Source organism: Heloderma suspectum, chromosome 4, assembly GCF_057233095.1.
Source record: "Heloderma suspectum isolate Gila_16-S chromosome 4, 16-S_ref, whole genome shotgun sequence".
NCBI lineage: Eukaryota > Metazoa > Chordata > Lepidosauria > Squamata > Helodermatidae > Heloderma > Heloderma suspectum.
Genome location: NC_139461.1, coordinates 111,336,488 through 111,359,131, shown reverse-complemented (window position 1 = coordinate 111,359,131; position 22,644 = coordinate 111,336,488). Strand labels below are relative to the sequence as shown.

At 47.1% G+C, this 22,644-nt stretch overlaps 1 protein-coding gene across 1 annotated transcript in view; it reads left to right on the top strand.

Moving 5' to 3' along the window:
- Positions 1 to 544: 544 nt before the first annotated feature.
- The window catches only part of BMP6 (bone morphogenetic protein 6), a 138,397-nt gene continuing 116,297 nt past the window's right edge, over positions 545 to 22,644 (top strand). Inside the window, exon 1 of the mRNA XM_084850361.1 lies at positions 545 to 2,077. Within this exon, the coding sequence (XP_084706487.1) occupies positions 1,429 to 2,077 (649 nt within the window). The 5' untranslated portion in view covers positions 545 to 1,428. The remainder of the gene's footprint in view (positions 2,078 to 22,644) is intronic.

Genomic DNA, 22,644 nt, shown 5'->3' with positions numbered 1-22,644 from the left:
GCTAGATTTTTTATCTATCTATGCATGCATCCCCCCCCCCCCGCAAAAATCTCGTTTTGCCTCCTTGGTCTCCCCCCCTCCCCTTTCCATCTCACCAGACAAAAATAGCACTTTTTAAAAGCTGCAGTTGGAAGCAAAGCCCCCTCAGACATAAAATATATCCAGTCATAGCTATTCTGTTATTGATTGAAAGCCAAAATTTCACTATGGAAGGTGCTTCCCCCCCCCCCCCCAAAAGCCCATCCCAAATTTCCCTGTCTCTTCCCAACACTAGTTCTAGCCAGGACAAGAGAAAAACCAAACACACATTCCTCCCTCGTCCTCTTCACATGTATTTCCATTTCGGCAGCAGATCGTTTCTGGTCTGTTTTAGTCCTTATCCGCCTATCTTATTCTGGGAAGGAGCAGAAGTGGAACCCATCAGAGGCAGGGCCCGGCGCCGGAGTTTGCAGGAGGCAACGCCCCCTCCTGGGGAGGAGAGGCTTCCGCAGTGACGGACAGGGACCGGGGGCCTCTTCAATAGTTGCCTCCGCTGCCCATCAAAAGAGGGGGAGGCGGGCGCTTCTGCCAGCTGGGTCGTGGTACCTGCGAGCAACAGCCGCCACTCACATGAGTGACTCAAGGCTGCCCGTGCTGACGAGGGGAGAGCGCGCGCAATTGGGATTGTCTTGAAAACTCCATCTTTCGCGCAAAAGGAGACCTTCACGGGGAAGCTGCTGTTTTGGCAAGCGCTTTTGCCTCCCAGGGAGGGAGGGAAGAAGAAAGAAAGGGGAGGAGGGAGGCGGTTTTTTAAATTTACTTTTTTTTTGGTGGCATTTTTGATCTGGTTCCCCCCCCCCTTTCTGCTCTTTCCCACCCCCACCTCTTGTCAAGCGGGTTCTTCTTTCTTCCCTGTCCGCACCAACTCCACTCTTGTGAGAGGGACGAGGTGGGCAGGCGGGCGGCTCCTTCTCACTCGCTCTTCGCGTGAAGGAGGGGGCCTGGGGACAAGAGGAAGAGGCGCAAAACAAACCGCCGGCTGTCCCGCCTGGGGAGAAAGACAGACGCCGAGCAGAAGTAGACCACTTTGCGGGCCGGAACTCTCCACCAGAAGAGCGCGAGCTGTCTTGCGCGAGAGGCGGAGGGGGAGTGGGCGTTGTGGGAAAGTTGCACCTGGGCAGGACCTTTTTCTGTCGTCCCGGCGGAGCGGGGGGGGGGGGGCGGCGGAGCAGACCCCTTTGCAGCGCCCCCGCGCGGGAGGGCTGAGAAAGAGCTATGCGGTTAGTTACTCTGAGGGAGGCTCCAACCCCTCCCCTCCCCCTCCAATGAATTAGCCCCCACCCCGAAGGAAGAGGGGTGGGAAAGAGGAGAGCGCGCGCGCGCGCTCTTCTCAGGCAAGCCTTAGCCATCAGTTAAAGCGAGCCGCAGGTAGGAGAGGCGGGGACAGCGATGCCGTTGAGGCTGCGCTGGCTTTGGTGGTGGGCGCTGGTGTGCAGCAGCAGCTGCTGCCGCTGTTCCCCGCCGCCGGTGTTGCCCGTTGTGCCCGCCGCGGGGGCGCTGCTCCCGGGCGGCAGGAGCGCTGCGGGCGACGGCGCGAGCAGCAAAGAGCAGCCTCAGGCGCCGGTCTCCACCTCCTCTTCCTCCTCCCCTGCGGGCTTCCTCTACCGGCGCCTCAAGTCCCACGAAAAACGGGAGATGCAGAAGGAAATATTGTCCGTGCTGGGCTTGCCTCACCGGCCCCGACCCGTGCACGGGTTGCAGCAACAGCCCGGAGAGGAAGAAGCTGCGCTTCCCCAGCAGCAGCAGCAGCGGCGGCCAGAGTTGGTGCCCCCGCCGGGCAGGCTCAACTCAGCTCCGCTCTTCATGCTGGATCTGTACAATACCCTGTCCAGCGAGGAGGCGGCGGAGGAAGAAGAGGCAGAGCACCGCGGGAGAAGCCGGGACCCCCCGACCGCGCACCCCCTGCAGCGCAAAACGCTCCTCAGCCACCACCCGGGATCCTCCGGCGGCGGCGGCGGCGCTTCTCCTGCCTTGGCCAGCTCACAGGACAGCGCCTTCCTCAACGACGCTGACATGGTCATGAGTTTCGTCAACCTGGGTGAGTTTGATGATGAGGAAAGGGGTGGAGCCCTCGGGAAACTTTGATTAGCACCTGTTGACACGTCGCGTGTGTGTGTACGTATTTACGCGCGGGCTAGAAACGTATTCTTCAAATAAAAGCGGTAGGTTCTTCCCCTCTTTTGGAAGTCATGCTTTCGCCCATCTCTCTTCCCCCCACCCCGCGCCTTTGTTAGTCCGAAAGTGCGTTCTAGTTGCACCACTCACATCCCGATCTCACCTACTAATGAGCTCCAGGATCAGAACTTTACAAGGATCAGAACTTTAAATCACAACGTAGAGCAGCGTTGCGTTTGCAGAATTGTCATACCATTCTATGAAGCTGGCAGGTGCCAAGCTAAGGGGAAGAATATAACGAGCCCTGAGATGTAATCCTACTGGATCGCCACCAGTTCCTGTTTTAAGATATGCCTCTTATTTCAAATATAATGAAAAGGCCATCTCATGGGATGGGGAAAGGGCCCCAAAAGTACATTTGTGCGTGCAAACTAAACAGCCACTTTAGTACTAGTTATCAATGGACCACTGATCTCTGAAGCAGAAGGGGGCTTTGGCTCCTCTTTCACTACCATCTGTATTATATAACAGACTTCTCTCAAATCAGAGCTTATTTTATAAGCTTATAACTGCGTAGAACCTGTTCAATATTTTGAAACTTCAGACTTCTCTGATTAGACACATTGGAAACTTTTGTTGATGGCCACCAACTTGGGTGGCTTTAAAAGGGGATTAGACAAATTAATGGAGCAATCAATGGCAGCTAATCATGATGGCTATATATTACCTCCAGTATCAGAGGCAGTATGCCTCTCAATGCCAGTTGCTGGAGGACATGAGTGGGAAGGTGCTGTTGCATTCATATCCTGTTGTGGGCTTTTCAAAAGCATTTGGTTGGCTACTGTGAGCATAGAAAGCTTGACTAGGTGGGCCTTTGGTCTGATCCAGCATGACTCCTCTTATATTGCATGCACAAGATCCCAGGTTCAATACCTGGTATCACCCAGTGAAAATAGTCCCAGAGAGATCTCTGCCTGAGAGCTTAAGGAGCTGTTACTACTTTGAGTAAACACTGGGCTAGATGAACCAATGGTCTAGCTTGGTATATCACAGCTTCATATGAAATCACAGCTTTTTGGTTACAGCATAAGGGGCTTGTTTCTATCATCCTTGGGAAAACAACACTGTTAATTCAGGGTTGTGCTCATATGGACTCTGAGTCTCATTATGTGCCCTGTATCCATTTTGCAGCCACACATCCCTTGCTTGTAAGTTACCTCAAGTCGCTGTCCGTGCTTTTTGTAAGTTGCTGGTATACAGTTCTGTGCACCTGTGGTACTGACCATGGTACTGTTTACATGCTTCTTTGGGCAGCTTAGCCAAAGGATAACTGATTTTAGAGTTCTATTGAGGAGCTGTTTCCTTCAAACATATCTTGCATTTATGTCTTGATCATGTAAATCAGCCTTTCCCAACCTAGTGCCCCCCAAATGTGTTGGGCTATATCTCCCATCATTCCCATCTAGCATGGCCAATAGTTGTGCAAGCTGGGAATGATGGGGCTTGTCGTTCTGCACATCTGGAGGGCACCAGGTTTGGGAAGGCTGGTGTAATCAAATGCAAGCTTGAAACAAGTAAAAGCTCGTTTTCTGTGTAGTAATGAAACACTTAGACTGTGATCCTTTATCTCTCGTGCCTGGGAGTAAGATCCATTGAGCATAGTGGGACTTACTTCTAAGTACACATGCATAGGATTGCTCTGTTAATATTTTGCAGTCTCTTGGATGAGTGATGATTACTACCCCTACTACTAGCTGTGTTTCTTAACATATAAGGATTCTTTGCATTATCAGATTATTGGTCCATCTTGCCCAGTGTTGTCTATTCGGAGGAACAGTGGCTCTCCTAGGTTTCAAGCAGAAGTCTTCCCTGGCTTTGCCACTTGAAATCCTTTTAATGCCAGGAATTGAAGCTGGGGCCTTCTGCATGCAAAACACATTCTCTACAACCAAGCTATGACCCCTTTTCAGGAATCCTTTCTTCTATGTAATCCATGTGCCAGCATATCCCAGAGCACTTCACACCTTCCAGTCACTTAATTTATGTTGAATATTAAAGGAACTTAATTTATGTTGAATATTAAAGGAATCATCCTCAGTGATGGTGATTTTGACTGAAGTGTGATATATTGCCTAGGAAACTAGAGCCTGTCTTTCCTGTGCGTGGATGTATGCACACCAGCAACTCATTCCTAGAAACTAGAGCCTGTCTTTCCTGTGCGTGGATGTATGCACACCAGCAACTCATTCCTAGAAACTAGAGCCTGTCTTTCCTGTGCGTGGATGTATGCACACCAGCAACTCATTCCTAGAAACGAGAGCCTGTCTTTCCTGTGCGTGGATGTATGCACACCAGCAACTCATTCCTAGAAACGAGAGCCTGTCTTTCCTGTGCGTGCATGTATGCACACCAGCAACTCATTCCTAGAAACGAGAGCCTGTCTTTCCTGTGCGTGCATGTATGCACACCAGCAACTCATTCCTAGAAACGAGAGCCTGTCTTTCCTGTGCGTGCATGTATGCACACCAGCAACTCATTCCTAGAAACGAGAGCCTGTCTTTCCTGTGCGTGCATGTATGCACACCAGCAACTCATTCCTAGAAACGAGAGCCTGTCTTTCCTGTGCGTGCATGTATGCACACCAGCAACTCATTCCTAGAAACGAGAGCCTGTCTTTCCTGTGCGTGCATGTATGCACACCAGCAACTCATTCCTAGAAACGAGAGCCTGTCTTTCCTGTGCGTGCATGTATGCACACCAGCAACTCATTCCTAGAAACGAGAGCCTGTCTTTCCTGTGCGTGCATGTATGCACACCAGCAACTCATTCCTAGAAACGAGAGCCTGTCTTTCCTGTGCGTGCATGTATGCACACCAGCAACTCATTCCTAGAAACGAGAGCCTGTCTTTCCTGTGCGTGCATGTATGCACACCAGCAACTCATTCCTAGAAACGAGAGCCTGTCTTTCCTGTGCGTGCATGTATGCACACCAGCAACTCATTCCTAGAAACGAGAGCCTGTCTTTCCTGTGCGTGCATGTATGCACACCAGCAACTCATTCCTAGAAACGAGAGCCTGTCTTCCCTGTGCGTGCATGTATGCACACCAGCAACTCATTCCTAGAAACGAGAGCCTGTCTTCCCTGTGCGTGCATGTATGCACACCAGCAACTCATTCCTAGAAACGAGAGCCTGTCTTTCCTGTGCGTGCATGTATGCACACCAGCAACTCATTCCTAGAAACGAGAGCCTGTCTTTCCTGTGCGTGCATGTATGCACACCAGCAACTCATTCCTAGAAACGAGAGCCTGTCTTTCCTGTGCGTGCATGTATGCACACCAGCAACTCATTCCTAGAAACGAGAGCCTGTCTTTCCTGTGCGTGCATGTATGCACACCAGCAACTCATTCCTAGAAACGAGAGCCTGTCTTTCCTGTGCGTGCATGTATGCACACCAGCAACTCATTCCTAGAAACGAGAGCCTGTCTTTCCTGTGCGTGCATGTATGCACACCAGCAACTCATTCCTAGAAACGAGAGCCTGTCTTTCCTGTGCGTGCATGTATGCACACCAGCAACTCATTCCTAGAAACGAGAGCCTGTCTTTCCTGTGCGTGCATGTATGCACACCAGCAACTCATTCCTAGAAACGAGAGCCTGTCTTTCCTGTGCGTGCATGTATGCACACCAGCAACTCATTCCTAGAAACGAGAGCCTGTCTTTCCTGTGCGTGCATGTATGCACACCAGCAACTCATTCCTAGAAACGAGAGCCTGTCTTTCCTGTGCGTGCATGTATGCACACCAGCAACTCATTCCTAGAAACGAGAGCCTGTCTTTCCTGTGCGTGCATGTATGCACACCAGCAACTCATTCCTAGAAACGAGAGCCTGTCTTTCCTGTGCGTGCATGTATGCACACCAGCAACTCATTCCTAGAAACGAGAGCCTGTCTTTCCTGTGCGTGCATGTATGCACACCAGCAACTCATTCCTAGAAACGAGAGCCTGTCTTTCCTGTGCGTGCATGTATGCACACCAGCAACTCATTCCTAGAAACGAGAGCCTGTCTTTCCTGTGCGTGCATGTATGCACACCAGCAACTCATTCCTAGAAACGAGAGCCTGTCTTTCCTGTGCGTGCATGTATGCACACCAGCAACTCATTCCTAGAAACGAGAGCCTGTCTTTCCTGTGCGTGCATGTATGCACACCAGCAACTCATTCCTAGAAACGAGAGCCTGTCTTTCCTGTGCGTGCATGTATGCACACCAGCAACTCATTCCTAGAAACGAGAGCCTGTCTTTCCTGTGCGTGCATGTATGCACACCAGCAACTCATTCCTAGAAACGAGAGCCTGTCTTTCCTGTGCGTGCATGTATGCACACCAGCAACTCATTCCTAGAAACGAGAGCCTGTCTTTCCTGTGCGTGCATGTATGCACACCAGCAACTCATTCCTAGAAACGAGAGCCTGTCTTTCCTGTGCGTGCATGTATGCACACCAGCAACTCATTCCTAGAAACGAGAGCCTGTCTTTCCTGTGCGTGCATGTATGCACACCAGCAACTCATTCCTAGAAACGAGAGCCTGTCTTTCCTGTGCGTGCATGTATGCACACCAGCAACTCATTCCTAGAAACGAGAGCCTGTCTTTCCTGTGCGTGCATGTATGCACACCAGCAACTCATTCCTAGAAACGAGAGCCTGTCTTTCCTGTGCGTGCATGTATGCACACCAGCAACTCATTCCTAGAAACGAGAGCCTGTCTTTCCTGTGCGTGCATGTATGCACACCAGCAACTCATTCCTAGAAACGAGAGCCTGTCTTTCCTGTGCGTGCATGTATGCACACCAGCAACTCATTCCTAGAAACGAGAGCCTGTCTTTCCTGTGCGTGCATGTATGCACACCAGCAACTCATTCCTAGAAACGAGAGCCTGTCTTTCCTGTGCGTGCATGTATGCACACCAGCAACTCATTCCTAGAAACGAGAGCCTGTCTTTCCTGTGCGTGCATGTATGCACACCAGCAACTCATTCCTAGAAACGAGAGCCTGTCTTTCCTGTGCGTGCATGTATGCACACCAGCAACTCATTCCTAGAAACGAGAGCCTGTCTTTCCTGTGCGTGGATGTATGCACACCAGCAACTCATTCCTAGAAACGAGAGCCTGTCTTTCCTGTGCGTGGATGTATGCACACCAGCAACTCATTCCTAGCAACGAGAGCCTGTCTTTCCTGTGCGTGGATGTATGCACACCAGCAACTCATTCCTAGCAACGAGAGCCTGTCTTTCCTGTGCGTGCATGTATGCACACCAGCAACTCATTCCTAGCAACGAGAGCCTGTCTTTCCTGTGCGTGCATGTATGCACACCAGCAACTCATTCCTAGCAACGAGAGCCTGTCTTTCCTGTGCGTGGATGTATGCACACCAGCAACTCATTCCTAGCAACGAGAGCCTGTCTTTCCTGTGCGTGCATGTATGCACACCAGCAACTCATTCCTAGCAACGAGAGCCTGTCTTTCCTGTGCGTGCATGTATGCACACCAGCAACTCATTCCTAGCAACGAGAGCCTGTCTTTCCTGTGCGTGGATGTATGCACACCAGCAACTCATTCCTAGCAACGAGAGCCTGTCTTTCCTGTGCGTGGATGTATGCACACCAGCAACTCATTCCTAGCAACGAGAGCCTGTCTTTCCTGTGCGTGGATGTATGCACACCAGCAACTCATTCCTAGCAACGAGAGCCTGTCTTTCCTGTGCGTGGATGTATGCACACCAGCAACTCATTCCTAGCAACGAGAGCCTGTCTTTCCTGTGCGTGCATGTATGCACACCAGCAACTCATTCCTAGCAACGAGAGCCTGTCTTTCCTGTGCGTGGATGTATGCACACCAGCAACTCATTCCTAGCAACGAGAGCCTGTCTTTCCTGTGCGTGCATGTATGCACACCAGCAACTCATTCCTAGCAACGAGAGCCTGTCTTTCCTGTGCGTGCATGTATGCACACCAGCAACTCATTCCTAGCAACGAGAGCCTGTCTTTCCTGTGCGTGCATGTATGCACACCAGCAACTCATTCCTAGCAACGAGAGCCTGTCTTTCCTGTGCGTGCATGTATGCACACCAGCAACTCATTCCTAGCAACGAGAGCCTGTCTTTCCTGTGCGTGCATGTATGCACACCAGCAACTCATTCCTAGCAACGAGAGCCTGTCTTTCCTGTGCGTGCATGTATGCACACCAGCAACTCATTCCTAGCAACGAGAGCCTGTCTTTCCTGTGCGTGCATGTATGCACACCAGCAACTCATTCCTAGCAACGAGAGCCTGTCTTTCCTGTGCGTGCATGTATGCACACCAGCAACTCATTCCTAGCAACGAGAGCCTGTCTTTCCTGTGCGTGCATGTATGCACACCAGCAACTCATTCCTAGAAACGAGAGCCTGTCTTTCCTGTGCGTGCATGTATGCACACCAGCAACTCATTCCTAGAAACGAGAGCCTGTCTTTCCTGTGCGTGCATGTATGCACACCAGCAACTCATTCCTAGAAACGAGAGCCTGTCTTTCCTGTGCGTGCATGTATGCACACCAGCAACTCATTCCTAGAAACGAGAGCCTGTCTTTCCTGTGCGTGCATGTATGCACACCAGCAACTCATTCCTAGAAACGAGAGCCTGTCTTTCCTGTGCGTGCATGTATGCACACCAGCAACTCATTCCTAGAAACGAGAGCCTGTCTTTCCTGTGCGTGCATGTATGCACACCAGCAACTCATTCCTAGAAACGAGAGCCTGTCTTTCCTGTGCGTGCATGTATGCACACCAGCAACTCATTCCTAGAAACGAGAGCCTGTCTTTCCTGTGCGTGGATGTATGCACACCAGCAACTCATTCCTAGAAACGAGAGCCTGTCTTTCCTGTGCGTGCATGTATGCACACCAGCAACTCATTCCTAGAAACGAGAGCCTGTCTTTCCTGTGCGTGCATGTATGCACACCAGCAACTCATTCCTAGAAACGAGAGCCTGTCTTTCCTGTGCGTGCATGTATGCACACCAGCAACTCATTCCTAGAAACGAGAGCCTGTCTTTCCTGTGCGTGCATGTATGCACACCAGCAACTCATTCCTAGAAACGAGAGCCTGTCTTTCCTGTGCGTGCATGTATGCACACCAGCAACTCATTCCTAGAAACGAGAGCCTGTCTTTCCTGTGCGTGCATGTATGCACACCAGCAACTCATTCCTAGAAACGAGAGCCTGTCTTTCCTGTGCGTGCATGTATGCACACCAGCAACTCATTCCTAGAAACGAGAGCCTGTCTTTCCTGTGCGTGCATGTATGCACACCAGCAACTCATTCCTAGAAACGAGACCCTGTCTTTCCTGTGCGTGCATGTATGCACACCAGCAACTCATTCCTAGAAACGAGAGCCTGTCTTTCCTGTGCGTGCATGTATGCACACCAGCAACTCATTCCTAGAAACGAGAGCCTGTCTTTCCTGTGCGTGCATGTATGCACACCAGCAACTCATTCCTAGAAACGAGAGCCTGTCTTTCCTGTGCGTGCATGTATGCACACCAGCAACTCATTCCTAGAAACGAGAGCCTGTCTTTCCTGTGCGTGGATGTATGCACACCAGCAACTCATTCCTAGAAACGAGAGCCTGTCTTTCCTGTGCGTGGATGTATGCACACCAGCAACTCATTCCTAGAAACGAGAGCCTGTCTTTCCTGTGCGTGGATGTATGCACACCAGCAACTCATTCCTAGCAACGAGAGCCTGTCTTTCCTGTGCGTGGATGTATGCACACCAGCAACTCATTCCTAGCAACGAGAGCCTGTCTTTCCTGTGCGTGCATGTATGCACACCAGCAACTCATTCCTAGCAACGAGAGCCTGTCTTTCCTGTGCGTGCATGTATGCACACCAGCAACTCATTCCTAGCAACGAGAGCCTGTCTTTCCTGTGCGTGCATGTATGCACACCAGCAACTCATTCCTAGCAACGAGAGCCTGTCTTTCCTGTGCGTGCATGTATGCACACCAGCAACTCATTCCTAGCAACGAGAGCCTGTCTTTCCTGTGCGTGCATGTATGCACACCAGCAACTCATTCCTAGCAACGAGAGCCTGTCTTTCCTGTGCGTGGATGTATGCACACCAGCAACTCATTCCTAGCAACGAGAGCCTGTCTTTCCTGTGCGTGCATGTATGCACACCAGCAACTCATTCCTAGCAACGAGAGCCTGTCTTTCCTGTGCGTGCATGTATGCACACCAGCAACTCATTCCTAGCAACGAGAGCCTGTCTTTCCTGTGCGTGCATGTATGCACACCAGCAACTCATTCCTAGCAACGAGAGCCTGTCTTTCCTGTGCGTGCATGTATGCACACCAGCAACTCATTCCTAGCAACGAGAGCCTGTCTTTCCTGTGCGTGCATGTATGCACACCAGCAACTCATTCCTAGCAACGAGAGCCTGTCTTTCCTGTGCGTGCATGTATGCACACCAGCAACTCATTCCTAGCAACGAGAGCCTGTCTTTCCTGTGCGTGCATGTATGCACACCAGCAACTCATTCCTAGCAACGAGAGCCTGTCTTTCCTGTGCGTGCATGTATGCACACCAGCAACTCATTCCTAGCAACGAGAGCCTGTCTTTCCTGTGCGTGCATGTATGCACACCAGCAACTCATTCCTAGCAACGAGAGCCTGTCTTTCCTGTGCGTGCATGTATGCACACCAGCAACTCATTCCTAGCAACGAGAGCCTGTCTTTCCTGTGCGTGCATGTATGCACACCAGCAACTCATTCCTAGAAACGAGAGCCTGTCTTTCCTGTGCGTGCATGTATGCACACCAGCAACTCATTCCTAGAAACGAGAGCCTGTCTTTCCTGTGCGTGCATGTATGCACACCAGCAACTCATTCCTAGAAACGAGAGCCTGTCTTTCCTGTGCGTGCATGTATGCACACCAGCAACTCATTCCTAGAAACGAGAGCCTGTCTTTCCTGTGCGTGCATGTATGCACACCAGCAACTCATTCCTAGAAACGAGAGCCTGTCTTTCCTGTGCGTGCATGTATGCACACCAGCAACTCATTCCTAGAAACGAGAGCCTGTCTTTCCTGTGCGTGCATGTATGCACACCAGCAACTCATTCCTAGAAACGAGAGCCTGTCTTTCCTGTGCGTGCATGTATGCACACCAGCAACTCATTCCTAGAAACGAGAGCCTGTCTTTCCTGTGCGTGCATGTATGCACACCAGCAACTCATTCCTAGAAACGAGAGCCTGTCTTTCCTGTGCGTGCATGTATGCACACCAGCAACTCATTCCTAGAAACGAGAGCCTGTCTTTCCTGTGCGTGCATGTATGCACACCAGCAACTCATTCCTAGAAACGAGAGCCTGTCTTTCCTGTGCGTGCATGTATGCACACCAGCAACTCATTCCTAGAAACGAGAGCCTGTCTTTCCTGTGCGTGCATGTATGCACACCAGCAACTCATTCCTAGAAACGAGAGCCTGTCTTTCCTGTGCGTGCATGTATGCACACCAGCAACTCATTCCTAGAAACGAGAGCCTGTCTTTCCTGTGCGTGCATGTATGCACACCAGCAACTCATTCCTAGAAACGAGAGCCTGTCTTTCCTGTGCGTGCATGTATGCACACCAGCAACTCATTCCTAGAAACGAGAGCCTGTCTTTCCTGTGCGTGCATGTATGCACACCAGCAACTCATTCCTAGAAACGAGAGCCTGTCTTTCCTGTGCGTGCATGTATGCACACCAGCAACTCATTCCTAGAAACGAGAGCCTGTCTTTCCTGTGCGTGCATGTATGCACACCAGCAACTCATTCCTAGAAACGAGAGCCTGTCTTTCCTGTGCGTGCATGTATGCACACCAGCAACTCATTCCTAGAAACGAGAGCCTGTCTTTCCTGTGCGTGCATGTATGCACACCAGCAACTCATTCCTAGAAACGAGAGCCTGTCTTTCCTGTGCGTGCATGTATGCACACCAGCAACTCATTCCTAGAAACGAGAGCCTGTCTTTCCTGTGCGTGCATGTATGCACACCAGCAACTCATTCCTAGAAACGAGAGCCTGTCTTTCCTGTGCGTGCATGTATGCACACCAGCAACTCATTCCTAGAAACGAGAGCCTGTCTTTCCTGTGCGTGCATGTATGCACACCAGCAACTCATTCCTAGAAACGAGAGCCTGTCTTTCCTGTGCGTGCATGTATGCACACCAGCAACTCATTCCTAGAAACGAGAGCCTGTCTTTCCTGTGCGTGCATGTATGCACACCAGCAACTCATTCCTAGAAACGAGAGCCTGTCTTTCCTGTGCGTGCATGTATGCACACCAGCAACTCATTCCTAGAAACGAGAGCCTGTCTTTCCTGTGCGTGCATGTATGCACACCAGCAACTCATTCCTAGAAACGAGAGCCTGTCTTTCCTGTGCGTGCATGTATGCACACCAGCAACTCATTCCTAGAAACGAGAGCCTGTCTTTCCTGTGCGTGCATGTATGCACACCAGCAACTCATTCCTAGAAACGAGAGCCTGTCTTTCCTGTGCGTGCATGTATGCACACCAGCAACTCATTCCTAGAAACGAGAGCCTGTCTTTCCTGTGCGTGCATGTATGCACACCAGCAACTCATTCCTAGAAACGAGAGCCTGTCTTTCCTGTGCGTGCATGTATGCACACCAGCAACTCATTCCTAGAAACGAGAGCCTGTCTTTCCTGTGCGTGCATGTATGCACACCAGCAACTCATTCCTAGAAACGAGAGCCTGTCTTTCCTGTGCGTGCATGTATGCACACCAGCAACTCATTCCTAGAAACGAGAGCCTGTCTTTCCTGTGCGTGCATGTATGCACACCAGCAACTCATTCCTAGAAACGAGAGCCTGTCTTTCCTGTGCGTGCATGTATGCACACCAGCAACTCATTCCCATGTGCCCTCCCAAATGTGCATGATTCTGCTGATCCCGTGGAATTGCCTTTTAGTGTATATGTCAATATAGACATGTTAGATATAGAAGGAAAGATTACTTTTTGAATTATAATTTAGGAAGGGGGAGATGGACAAAGCACTTAAGAATGTGCTGGGTTTTCTGTTCTTCAAATGGAGGCTAACAGAAAGAGGGAGTATAGCTCGCTAACTTGAAACTATACTTTATTTCCTCCCGCAAAAGGTTTATAGTTATTTAGAGCATACATTGGAGAGAAGTGGAAAACAAAACCAAACCCCAAAGCACAAATAACTTGTGCTTCTCTGCAGAAGCCAATGGTGCAAGAGGTGTCATTCTCTTTTAGGGGTCAAGTGAGAGTCATGGATAGGGGAGAAAAAAGCTTTGTTGGGGTTTACTAAAGAGCATTTTGTTGTAGTCATCTCAAAAGACCCTCACTGCAATTTGATACTTTGGTTCCTGGTATAAAGACTTGGAGAGATTGTCTGGACAGTTCTAATATTGGGGAGTGGACAGGTTGTTCCTATACTTCTGGATGCGTGAAGTGTTTCAGACTGTGCTTGTCCCTCTCAGTCATTGTGAATTGGTTCAGAACCAGCAGCGACTACACAGTCTGCACTTCCTGCACTCAGTCATTTGGAGTAGTAGTGTGGAAGTACCTGGTTTTCCTAGAAATGCTTCTCATTCCCCTTGTTATTTGGTATAGTGCAGAATCCGGATGAAAATATGTTGGACAATAGTGATTCTTATCTTCAAGAATGATGCAGATTGGATGTAAGTTATCCTTGTTCAACTTTCTGAGGAATAGTGGCTGACAGCTGGAATTTACTAGAAAGATGAGTGTAGACGTAGAAAGAAGAACAGCTAGCTTGATTAAAATGTGGTTTTAAAAAAAAGATAATAGCATTTGAAGAGTACTGTTGGAGCTGATATTTTATGCCATTTGTGAAAGAAGGAAATAATGAAAATTAACTTCACCGCAGTGAAATTGTGAGACCTTGAGAGAACATTAGTATGAGAGATGGCCATTAAAAAGAATAAAAAACAGATATTTTGATGAATGATGTTGATCATTAGGCTAAATAGTAGAACTATGATAATTAGGCTGGAAATGGTTTCTGTAATTATTATGGTGTTGAAATACCCTGCTGAACATTCCTCATGCTTTCAAATCTGGTCCAATGGTATGTTTGCAGAAATTAACAAGACACCCTCAGTTGGCAGCAGAAGTACAAGAAAGAAAATGAATGCTGTGTTGAGACATGTTTAAAGAAGGCTGTTAATTAGAGTTTCATTACCTTGTATAGGAAATGTATCTTCAAAAGATCTTACCAATTGCTAAACACCATGGATTGCTGTAGCAGCCTGGGGTACCGTAAGGCTCTGTGCTGAACGCGCACACTAAAACCAGACTAGCTATGGTGTTGCACCCTGCTCCAACTCCACCACCTTCCTGGTATAAGGCAAATTCCTCTCAGGGTTACCATTTCAGATTTCGAGGGGAAGGAGACTTCACTGGGGACAATAATCGCAGTAAGGTTTAACAGTTTGATATTGGAATATTCAAGATTAAACTGCAAAACAGCAGTATATGGTTCTTTTCTCTTTTTTCATTTCATAAGTATAACAATCATACACTGTATGTATATATTACATGCTATGTGATATATATGCATAAAGTGCTATGGGATTTTGATATGCCAACCTAGTACACATAGACACATTTGTTTATAAGACAGCCAGTCAATATGTTGAACCAGTGAGTTGGTCAAAAATGTAGGGTGTTTCCAGACAAGGCTTTTAATCGCCCTGCTTCATTCACAGAATTTTACAGGGGTGGGTCCAGACATTGTTATCATCCACTTGTAATCCTCCTGTGTTTTCCCACTGCTTTTCCTTGCTTTCTTTTTTACAGCAGAAAATCTGTTAAGAAAGGAATATGGAAAGCTGCACAATGCTTTTCGATTGTTAGTGCTAGAAACACTCTGTCTAGAAGCAGCGAAAGATACTTCTAAGGCACAATCAAATGTGGTCTCAAACATTGTGAGATGGGGGTGGGGGATTAATTGGCACCCTGACTTTTTGGTATGGGAAGAGTATATAACTTATACTTTTCATTAAACCAGTGGACTGTTTAAATATTCAGATCTTTTAAAACTTTTCTGCAGTTCAGGCCATCTGCCTTCCCATTGCTCTTCTCTCCTATGTCATGGTATTCTTGACTTGCCCCCTTTTATCAGATGTACTGAAAGAGTCTATGACAGTTCACAGACATAATTGGGTCCATCATTTTGAGTCCAGATTGAAAATACACAGGCCAACTATGAAAAGGAAGATTGTGTGACTTGAAACACCACACAAACTTTAATTGGATTTATGGGTGCTCAGCATGGGAGGAATGTAAATATTATATTTTGGATAGAGACAGCCTGTGTAGCCGGAACACAGTAAGAATGGGAGTAGTTAGGAGGGTTAACCTGCTTTTATATTTAAGGTGCATGTGAGTTAAGCCATGTTTGTATATGTCCAATTACATGTGACAATTAAGAACTGGCTCCAGACAGAGAAGTTTTTTTGTCACCTGGAAAAGATTTGGATTTCTTTTTTTCTTTTCAGCCTGTTGTTGTAGCAGTAGTGGTTTAATGCAGGTATGTGTGTGCAGGTAACCTAGGAGGGAAAAACTGTGAAAAGTATAATGCTCTGAAGGGGAAAGAAAGAAAGAAAGAAAGAAAGAGGATTGCTGAAATTGTATGGCTATGTGTTTGGGTAGTGGGCAGTGGGGAAAGATGGGGAAAAAATCCTGTTGCTAATAAAAACGAACAAACCCAATAACCCAAAAATATTCATTACAAGAGGAATTATGAATCCAGACACTTACATAACAACAAACAAAATTATTCACAAAATGTAGTCTAATGGCATAAAGTACAAGATGGGAGTACTAGGAAATATGAATCAACATCAGAAACCTCCCCTTAATATCCAACTTGCCACTTCATTGGAGCTTGGTTTTAGCTAGAAGAATTAAATTGCTTTCACTGCTGTTGTTTTTGTAGCATGTAATTTTTGTGTTCTTTGTTTTCTTTTTGCTCTTCCTGGTGTACTGCTGTTTTTCTGTCGTTTTTAATGTCAGACAATGTTACTGTACAAAGTAATATGGCATAACATTGAAAATTGGGCCTTAGTACAGAAAGCAGTCTATTTTTGATCAGGATGGGTTTATCTGGTCCATACTAAAAAGCAGCATGGACTTCTCGTAAAGAAAAAAATGCATAGATACTTCTGACAAGGCTGCATGGTACTTACATTTTTGTTTGTTTGCTATAAATTGGAATGGTAGTTGATCTGCTTCCTATCAGCAGACTGTTGCAAGGAAAGATGTAAAAGAAGTGTTGCCCTAGACAACATACTTTAACAGAAAGTACTAGTTTATAGTTCTTTCAGGTCTAGTGGTACTGCTTGATGTTTTCGGGATAGTTTTGAGACTGAACATTAAAATGGGCACCTTCATAGGTAGTGGTATGATGTCCAAGAATATGAATTTGTATTTCTGGTTCTGTACCATGCTTAGCACATTGTTGGTACTAAATAAATATTTAACAGTCACTTCATGTAACCTGCATTAAAACGGAAGGCAAAGGTAATTTTGTATGGTTCATGTAAGGGATTACAGTGCTTATGATGTTACCAGGGCTTGATTGAAACAAAAATGCTAGGATGCTGATGGGTTTGCTAACTTTTGAGGTAAGCAGGTTCGCATGATTGCCACAGCCCACTGTGGCTTATTTGCTGTGGCTTATCATGTTGTCCAAACCTGGTGAGGGTGGATTGTTGGCATGGTTAACAAACCACCCACAACCCATGGGTTGTTTTAGGACTGTGGGTGGTTTGTTAAGCATGCTAACACCCAATCCTTGCCAGGTTCAGATGACATGATAACCTGTGGCAACCACACACCATGGCTTGAATATTCAAAATGGCCATTAGCACACGCCGCAACCCATTGTGGCTTAAATAAGCCTGGGTGGGCTACAGTGATCATATGGACTGGGTTTTCCCCCTTGGCTCTAGAGTTCCAGCCTCCCTCCCAATCTAGCTAAACACTAGTGGAATGCTTTCTCTGTATATCCTAATGCTGGGCACTTCCGGGTAGTCAACCAGGTACCTTCCAGATATTTTGGACTACAACTCCCATAAGCCCCAGGCAGCATGGCCAATGGTCAGAGATTATGGGGGTTCTAGTCCAGAACCTTTGGAGGGCACCACCAAGTGTGCCACTTTCTCCCCACCAAGTGTGCTAGGACCTGAGGTTATCAGTATCTTCTTTAACCTATGATAGTAGTTAATATTTATTTATTGCTCATGTGATGTTTTAAAAGAAGAAGCAAAGTGTTGGGTACTGATTAACTGGCCTTGAAACAATGCTGATCTTTACATTTAATTGTGTTATCCTGTGCAACAGAGCAATGTCTAGTGGATCAATAATTCAGGGCACAATCCCATGGGATCTGCCCTAGGTACACGTAAGCCTCCAAACCCAGAAGCTTACATGTATCCAATGCAGAGTGGGAGGCACCTCTGCATTGGATACATGTAAGCCTCCGGGTTTGGAGGCTTACGTGTACCTAGGGCAGATCCCATGGGATTGTGCCCTGAATTATTCACCTTGTGCCTCCCACTCATTTAAGCTAGACGGGCAATTTCGCCTGTCTAGTGGAGGCTTCTGGGAGGGGGAGAGAAAGAGGCTGGGGAGGCCATAGGATATAGGATGTCTGCTGCCCCAGTTTCCTCCCCTCCCCACCCTACCCTGGGAACACCCTCTTTTCCCAGTCTCTGAACTCCATTTTGTGAGTGCGGACAGGTAGCTGGCGCGGTTGCGCCAGCTATGAGGGGAAGAGGGAGGGGGCAGGGAGCATGGTTTCCTGGCTCCCAGCTTGGAGCCCTGTTTATGAACTCGGATCCAGGGAACTAAACAATCCTATGTCATCCCAGATGCTGTCCAAGGGACATAGATTTGCTCCCTCAGTTGGTTCCATTCCACATACTCACCATGATTTCCAAACACTTGTTTATTGTGCTGGAGAAATATTTCAAATCTCTTTAGTGCTGACATCACATTTTTCAGTTTCTGATGACCAAATTCCTGGAATTCTTCCTCGTTGATGTTTATTTATGTGTACAAACATTTTGAAATTACTTAGCATCTTCAAATTTCACATATTGCGTAGCAGCAAACTAAAGTTTGCCATCAAGTGTACACTTGACAGGGAATTGCAGCCAGAGGGAAAAACACAGAATTAGAAATATATGCAACAAGTCAACACTCTGGAGAGTTTGAGCAGCTGTGAAAACTCACTCAGACAGTGTTGATGAGAGGGTTTTTTTTTTTTTGACGTAGCATTTCAGGAGTCAGGATTAAATGTATTTTCTCCAATTCTTTGTGAAAAATAAAAATAAAAATATTATTTTGCCAGTTCTAAGATTCTTCAATAAAGTCATTATTAGAGATGCATGGATTGTTGTTTTCTGTTCGTGTGTTATTTAAAACCTAAGCCATAGAGCTGATATTTTTTAGCAAACTGCCCCACACAGGTGCCTATGCAAAAACACTTATCTTGTCAGTTTCAGTATTATGGTTGCCTAGTTGTAAAGAGGTGAGATGCTCTGTTTACTCAAGGGCTTAAGAGTGACATAATGTCTATTTAAGCAAAGACACCTTTCCCATTAGGAAACAGGGTTTAACTGAACAGAGCAAAGATTCTTAAACACATTGGAATATTTATATTTTAGCACAGAAGTACCATAGAGAGGGATATAAAGCATTGCAGAAGGCCATCCGTACAACACTTAATTTGGGAATTGCTAGTCTCTGCAATTTATGATGGAATACCCCTGATCCACTGTTCATCTGGAGAGTTAGTGTGGTACAGTATTTTTAGTGCTGAGCTAGGACCAAGGAGACTTGGCCAAAGAGCTTTCTGGGAGCCTTTAGCCCCCGCCTCCTTTCTCAGACTAGCCTATCTTACAGTGTTGTTACAGTATACAATGGATGAGGAGAGTCCTATGTACACTGCCCTAAGCATGATGGAGGAAGGGTGGGATAAAAACATAATAATTCACTAGTTAAATAAAATAATGCATTGCTGGCAGGGGTGAGTGTGGGACGCATGCCACATGTGCAATATGCCCTGCAGGCTCCTTCCATCAGTACAGAGGAAGAGGGGGGAAAGCTATTTTTCCTCTTGTGCTTCTGCTCAGCAAGGAATGTGCACAGCTGGTCTGAATGGGTGTCTCGAAACAATGATGCAAATATTCTGCACATGGTGATCACAAAGCCCCTGGGTCCATTAACTTGCGCTTCTTCTCTTCTTATCCCATCCCACATATTCAGCTAAGCACAAGCTGTTTCTCCCATTGCAGATTCAGAATTCTGGAGCTTTACAGGTGTGAAAGAAGAGGGAGTCTGCTGTTACCTCAGCCTCTGTGGTATAACAGGTCTGGGCCGAATCTACATGGAGACGTTTTTTGAGGCGATTCTGTTTAAATACGGATATTCATCAAATTGGGTTAGCTCCTTCCCTGGCAAACAGTAGCTAGTAATGTGGTGTATACCCCTCCCCCCAAATCCACTTGCATGGGGCAAATGGCATCTGAAACTATTAGTTTGGGGTTGGGTGGGTGGAGTCCCATAAGTAGACCTGAACATCATCACCTGCATAGGTGCTGGACAGCGAATGAGCAGACGCTTGCTCCCTGCAACTTTCCCCCTTCCTCTCCGTGCTTAGTGAGTTTCAGTCGAGGATGAGTTGCTTATGTAAGCTTATGTAACAGACAGCTGTCCTCTATGTCTAGCCCTTCTCAGTGGGATTAGGGGTCATTTGGGGCCATCAGCTCTTAAAATCAATAAAGCTCTGTGTACCTACACATCTCCATAAGGGCATACCTTCCCACTTCCAGCGTAGTTTTAAAAGAACAGGCATGAGGCTTGCTCTCTGCCACTCCCCCCCCCCCCGTGGTCAGTGCAGTACAACTGGAGAGTGTTACTCCCAAGTAAGCATGTTTCTCCAGCGCACATTCATAACAGTGCAGTTTCAAAGGAACAGGATTGGCTGCCCAACCCATTTCCGAGGTCACTTACATGCAATTGGAGAGAGTTTCTCCCAAGTAAGCATGTTTCTCTGGTGCACATTTGCAACAGCACAGTGTCAAAGGAACAGGGCTGGCTGCCTATCCCCTTCCCCACTCCCAAAGTCAGTGAATATTTAATACAACAGGCAAAGGAATATTTCCGCCCCCTCTGTTGTACTTGGCAAAGTGCAATTGAAGTTACTTCCAGGTAGACATGTTTAGCCTTCTGCTCCCCCCCACCACAACTTTCCCTTCCACCAATCAGCACTGCTCCCAGCAACCCACACCAAGGGCAGTTCATGTCACACAGTCTCCTAAAGCTCACTTTAGGAGTGAGCTTTAAGCTGCCATGATGGGATAATCCATCAGAAAAGCAGTTTCAAAAACACTGGATTTTACAGCTAGAAACAATGTGCTGGCTACAGAGAAATGCATACATCATGACATGATCAACTTGGGGACGCAGTAGAACCAGCGTCATTTTGTCTCCCTTCTAATCTTAAGTGTGTCAGAAGCTCTCTAATGTTGGAAGAGAAAAAGGGAAGCCTATCCTTGAAGCATACTGGAGCAGTCCTGAACCTTTGCAGGATAGCACTATATCATAATGACACTAGAGTGGGCTGGTTTGGTGCTGAGTGAACAGCTTGCTGCTCAACCATTCTCAAATCTGAGCAGTGTGGGCTATAGCAGTGTGCTGTAGTTCTAGAGAACTTGGGTTCAAGGCTGAATGAGCAGCTTGCTCATATAACTTACATGCAATTAACATGCATAATATAATTATGCTATAATTACCAGATACCTCAAAATAGTATTGCTGGTCCTCGGTTGTGTGCATATATTGAAGGCCATTAATTTGTCTTCCATTAACACATTTGAAAGTGCTGCAAATTCCAGCTTCGAAATATTGAGAACTGGAATGTTTAACTGAAAGGGTGATATTTAAAACCAGACAGCCAGTTATAGAAAGGCAATTTGCTTGTTTTCCCCATAAACCTCTTTCACAATAAATCCTTAACTTACTTTCTCTCTCTCTCTCTCTGTCTCGATAGAAGGAAGGGGAATAGGATGGACAATCTAGCCACATGGCAGGCATGGTGAGCTCTCTTACCCACAACCATTCCTCACCTCTCAGAGCTAGACAGATATTCAGTGGCTTAATTATTGGGGAGGGAGAAACCCTTTCATGTTACTTCAAAGGAATTGAGCAGTGGCTATAGAGAGAATGATTTGTTTAAATTATTTTTTATAAACTGTATAAGAAAAGGATAAACATATGTGTCATGCCAACATTTACTTTACATTGAGTAAGCTCTGGTGGCTGTAATTCCCTTGCCTTCTGCCCCCCCCTTCCCTTCTTCCACAAGAATTCAATTTAAAAATGGAATAACAGTAGAATTTCATGTTTTAAGGTGGCTTCTCTTTTGCATATTTACTTGTGAGTAAGCCCCATTTAGTCAACGGAATTTACTTCTGAGTAGACATAAGATCATGCTGTAAGTCTGCAACCCTTGACACACTTACCTGGGAGTAAGCCCCATTTAGTCAATGGGATTTACTTCTGAGTAGACATAAGTTCATGCTGTAAGTCTTCAACCCTTGGCACACTTACTTGGGAGTCAACTCTACTGAACTTAATGGGATGCTCTGAATCAACAGAGGATGTTGTTTCTGAGCTTGGTGGGTGGGGGATCAGATCTGTCTCCCTTTGTTGCTGGGAAGCATTTTACTCTCTTCTCTTCTGATTGGCGATTGAGAGACATGTGATCTGAATCAAGGAAAGTCCTTCCCCAGCAAGTTCATGGTGCTACGTTGGCATTACATACTGCCAATAGGGCACCATTAACTTTTATTACTTGTTTATCTCCGATCTTCTTGAAAGCACGATAAAGGGGAAAATGTGTGCGAGGTGGCCTGGAGGTTGACGATGTCATGTAAAGGACCTGCAAACTTCCATGAGCAACCAGTCACGGGCATGCAATAAATCGCTCATGCAGAGAAACCCATAGTGTCAGAACCAGAGATTGGGAAGTATACTGTGTGCCACGCAAGTGAGCCACATGTTACAGTCCCGGGATAAAATGTTAGTGTAGGTTGGCCCCAGGACACATGAATGTCTGAAGGGCCCAGTGACCCAAGATTTAGGGCAGATCCTAATAGATTCTGTCTGTGGCTCTCCTGGTGATTGGCGGACCTGTAGGGAAAGTGCATTTACGACTACAAGAGAGATAGCAGTGCTGGGCAATTGCTGAAGGAGGGGTCTGTAGGCTTGCTGCAACACTCCATTGTATATTCCTACTGTGAGAATGTTCCTCTTCTGGTGGGATCCCTATTCTGCCTCCCTGCTGCTCTCCAAAGAGTCTGGAAACTGGAGAGGAGAGAGATTATCTTTTGCAA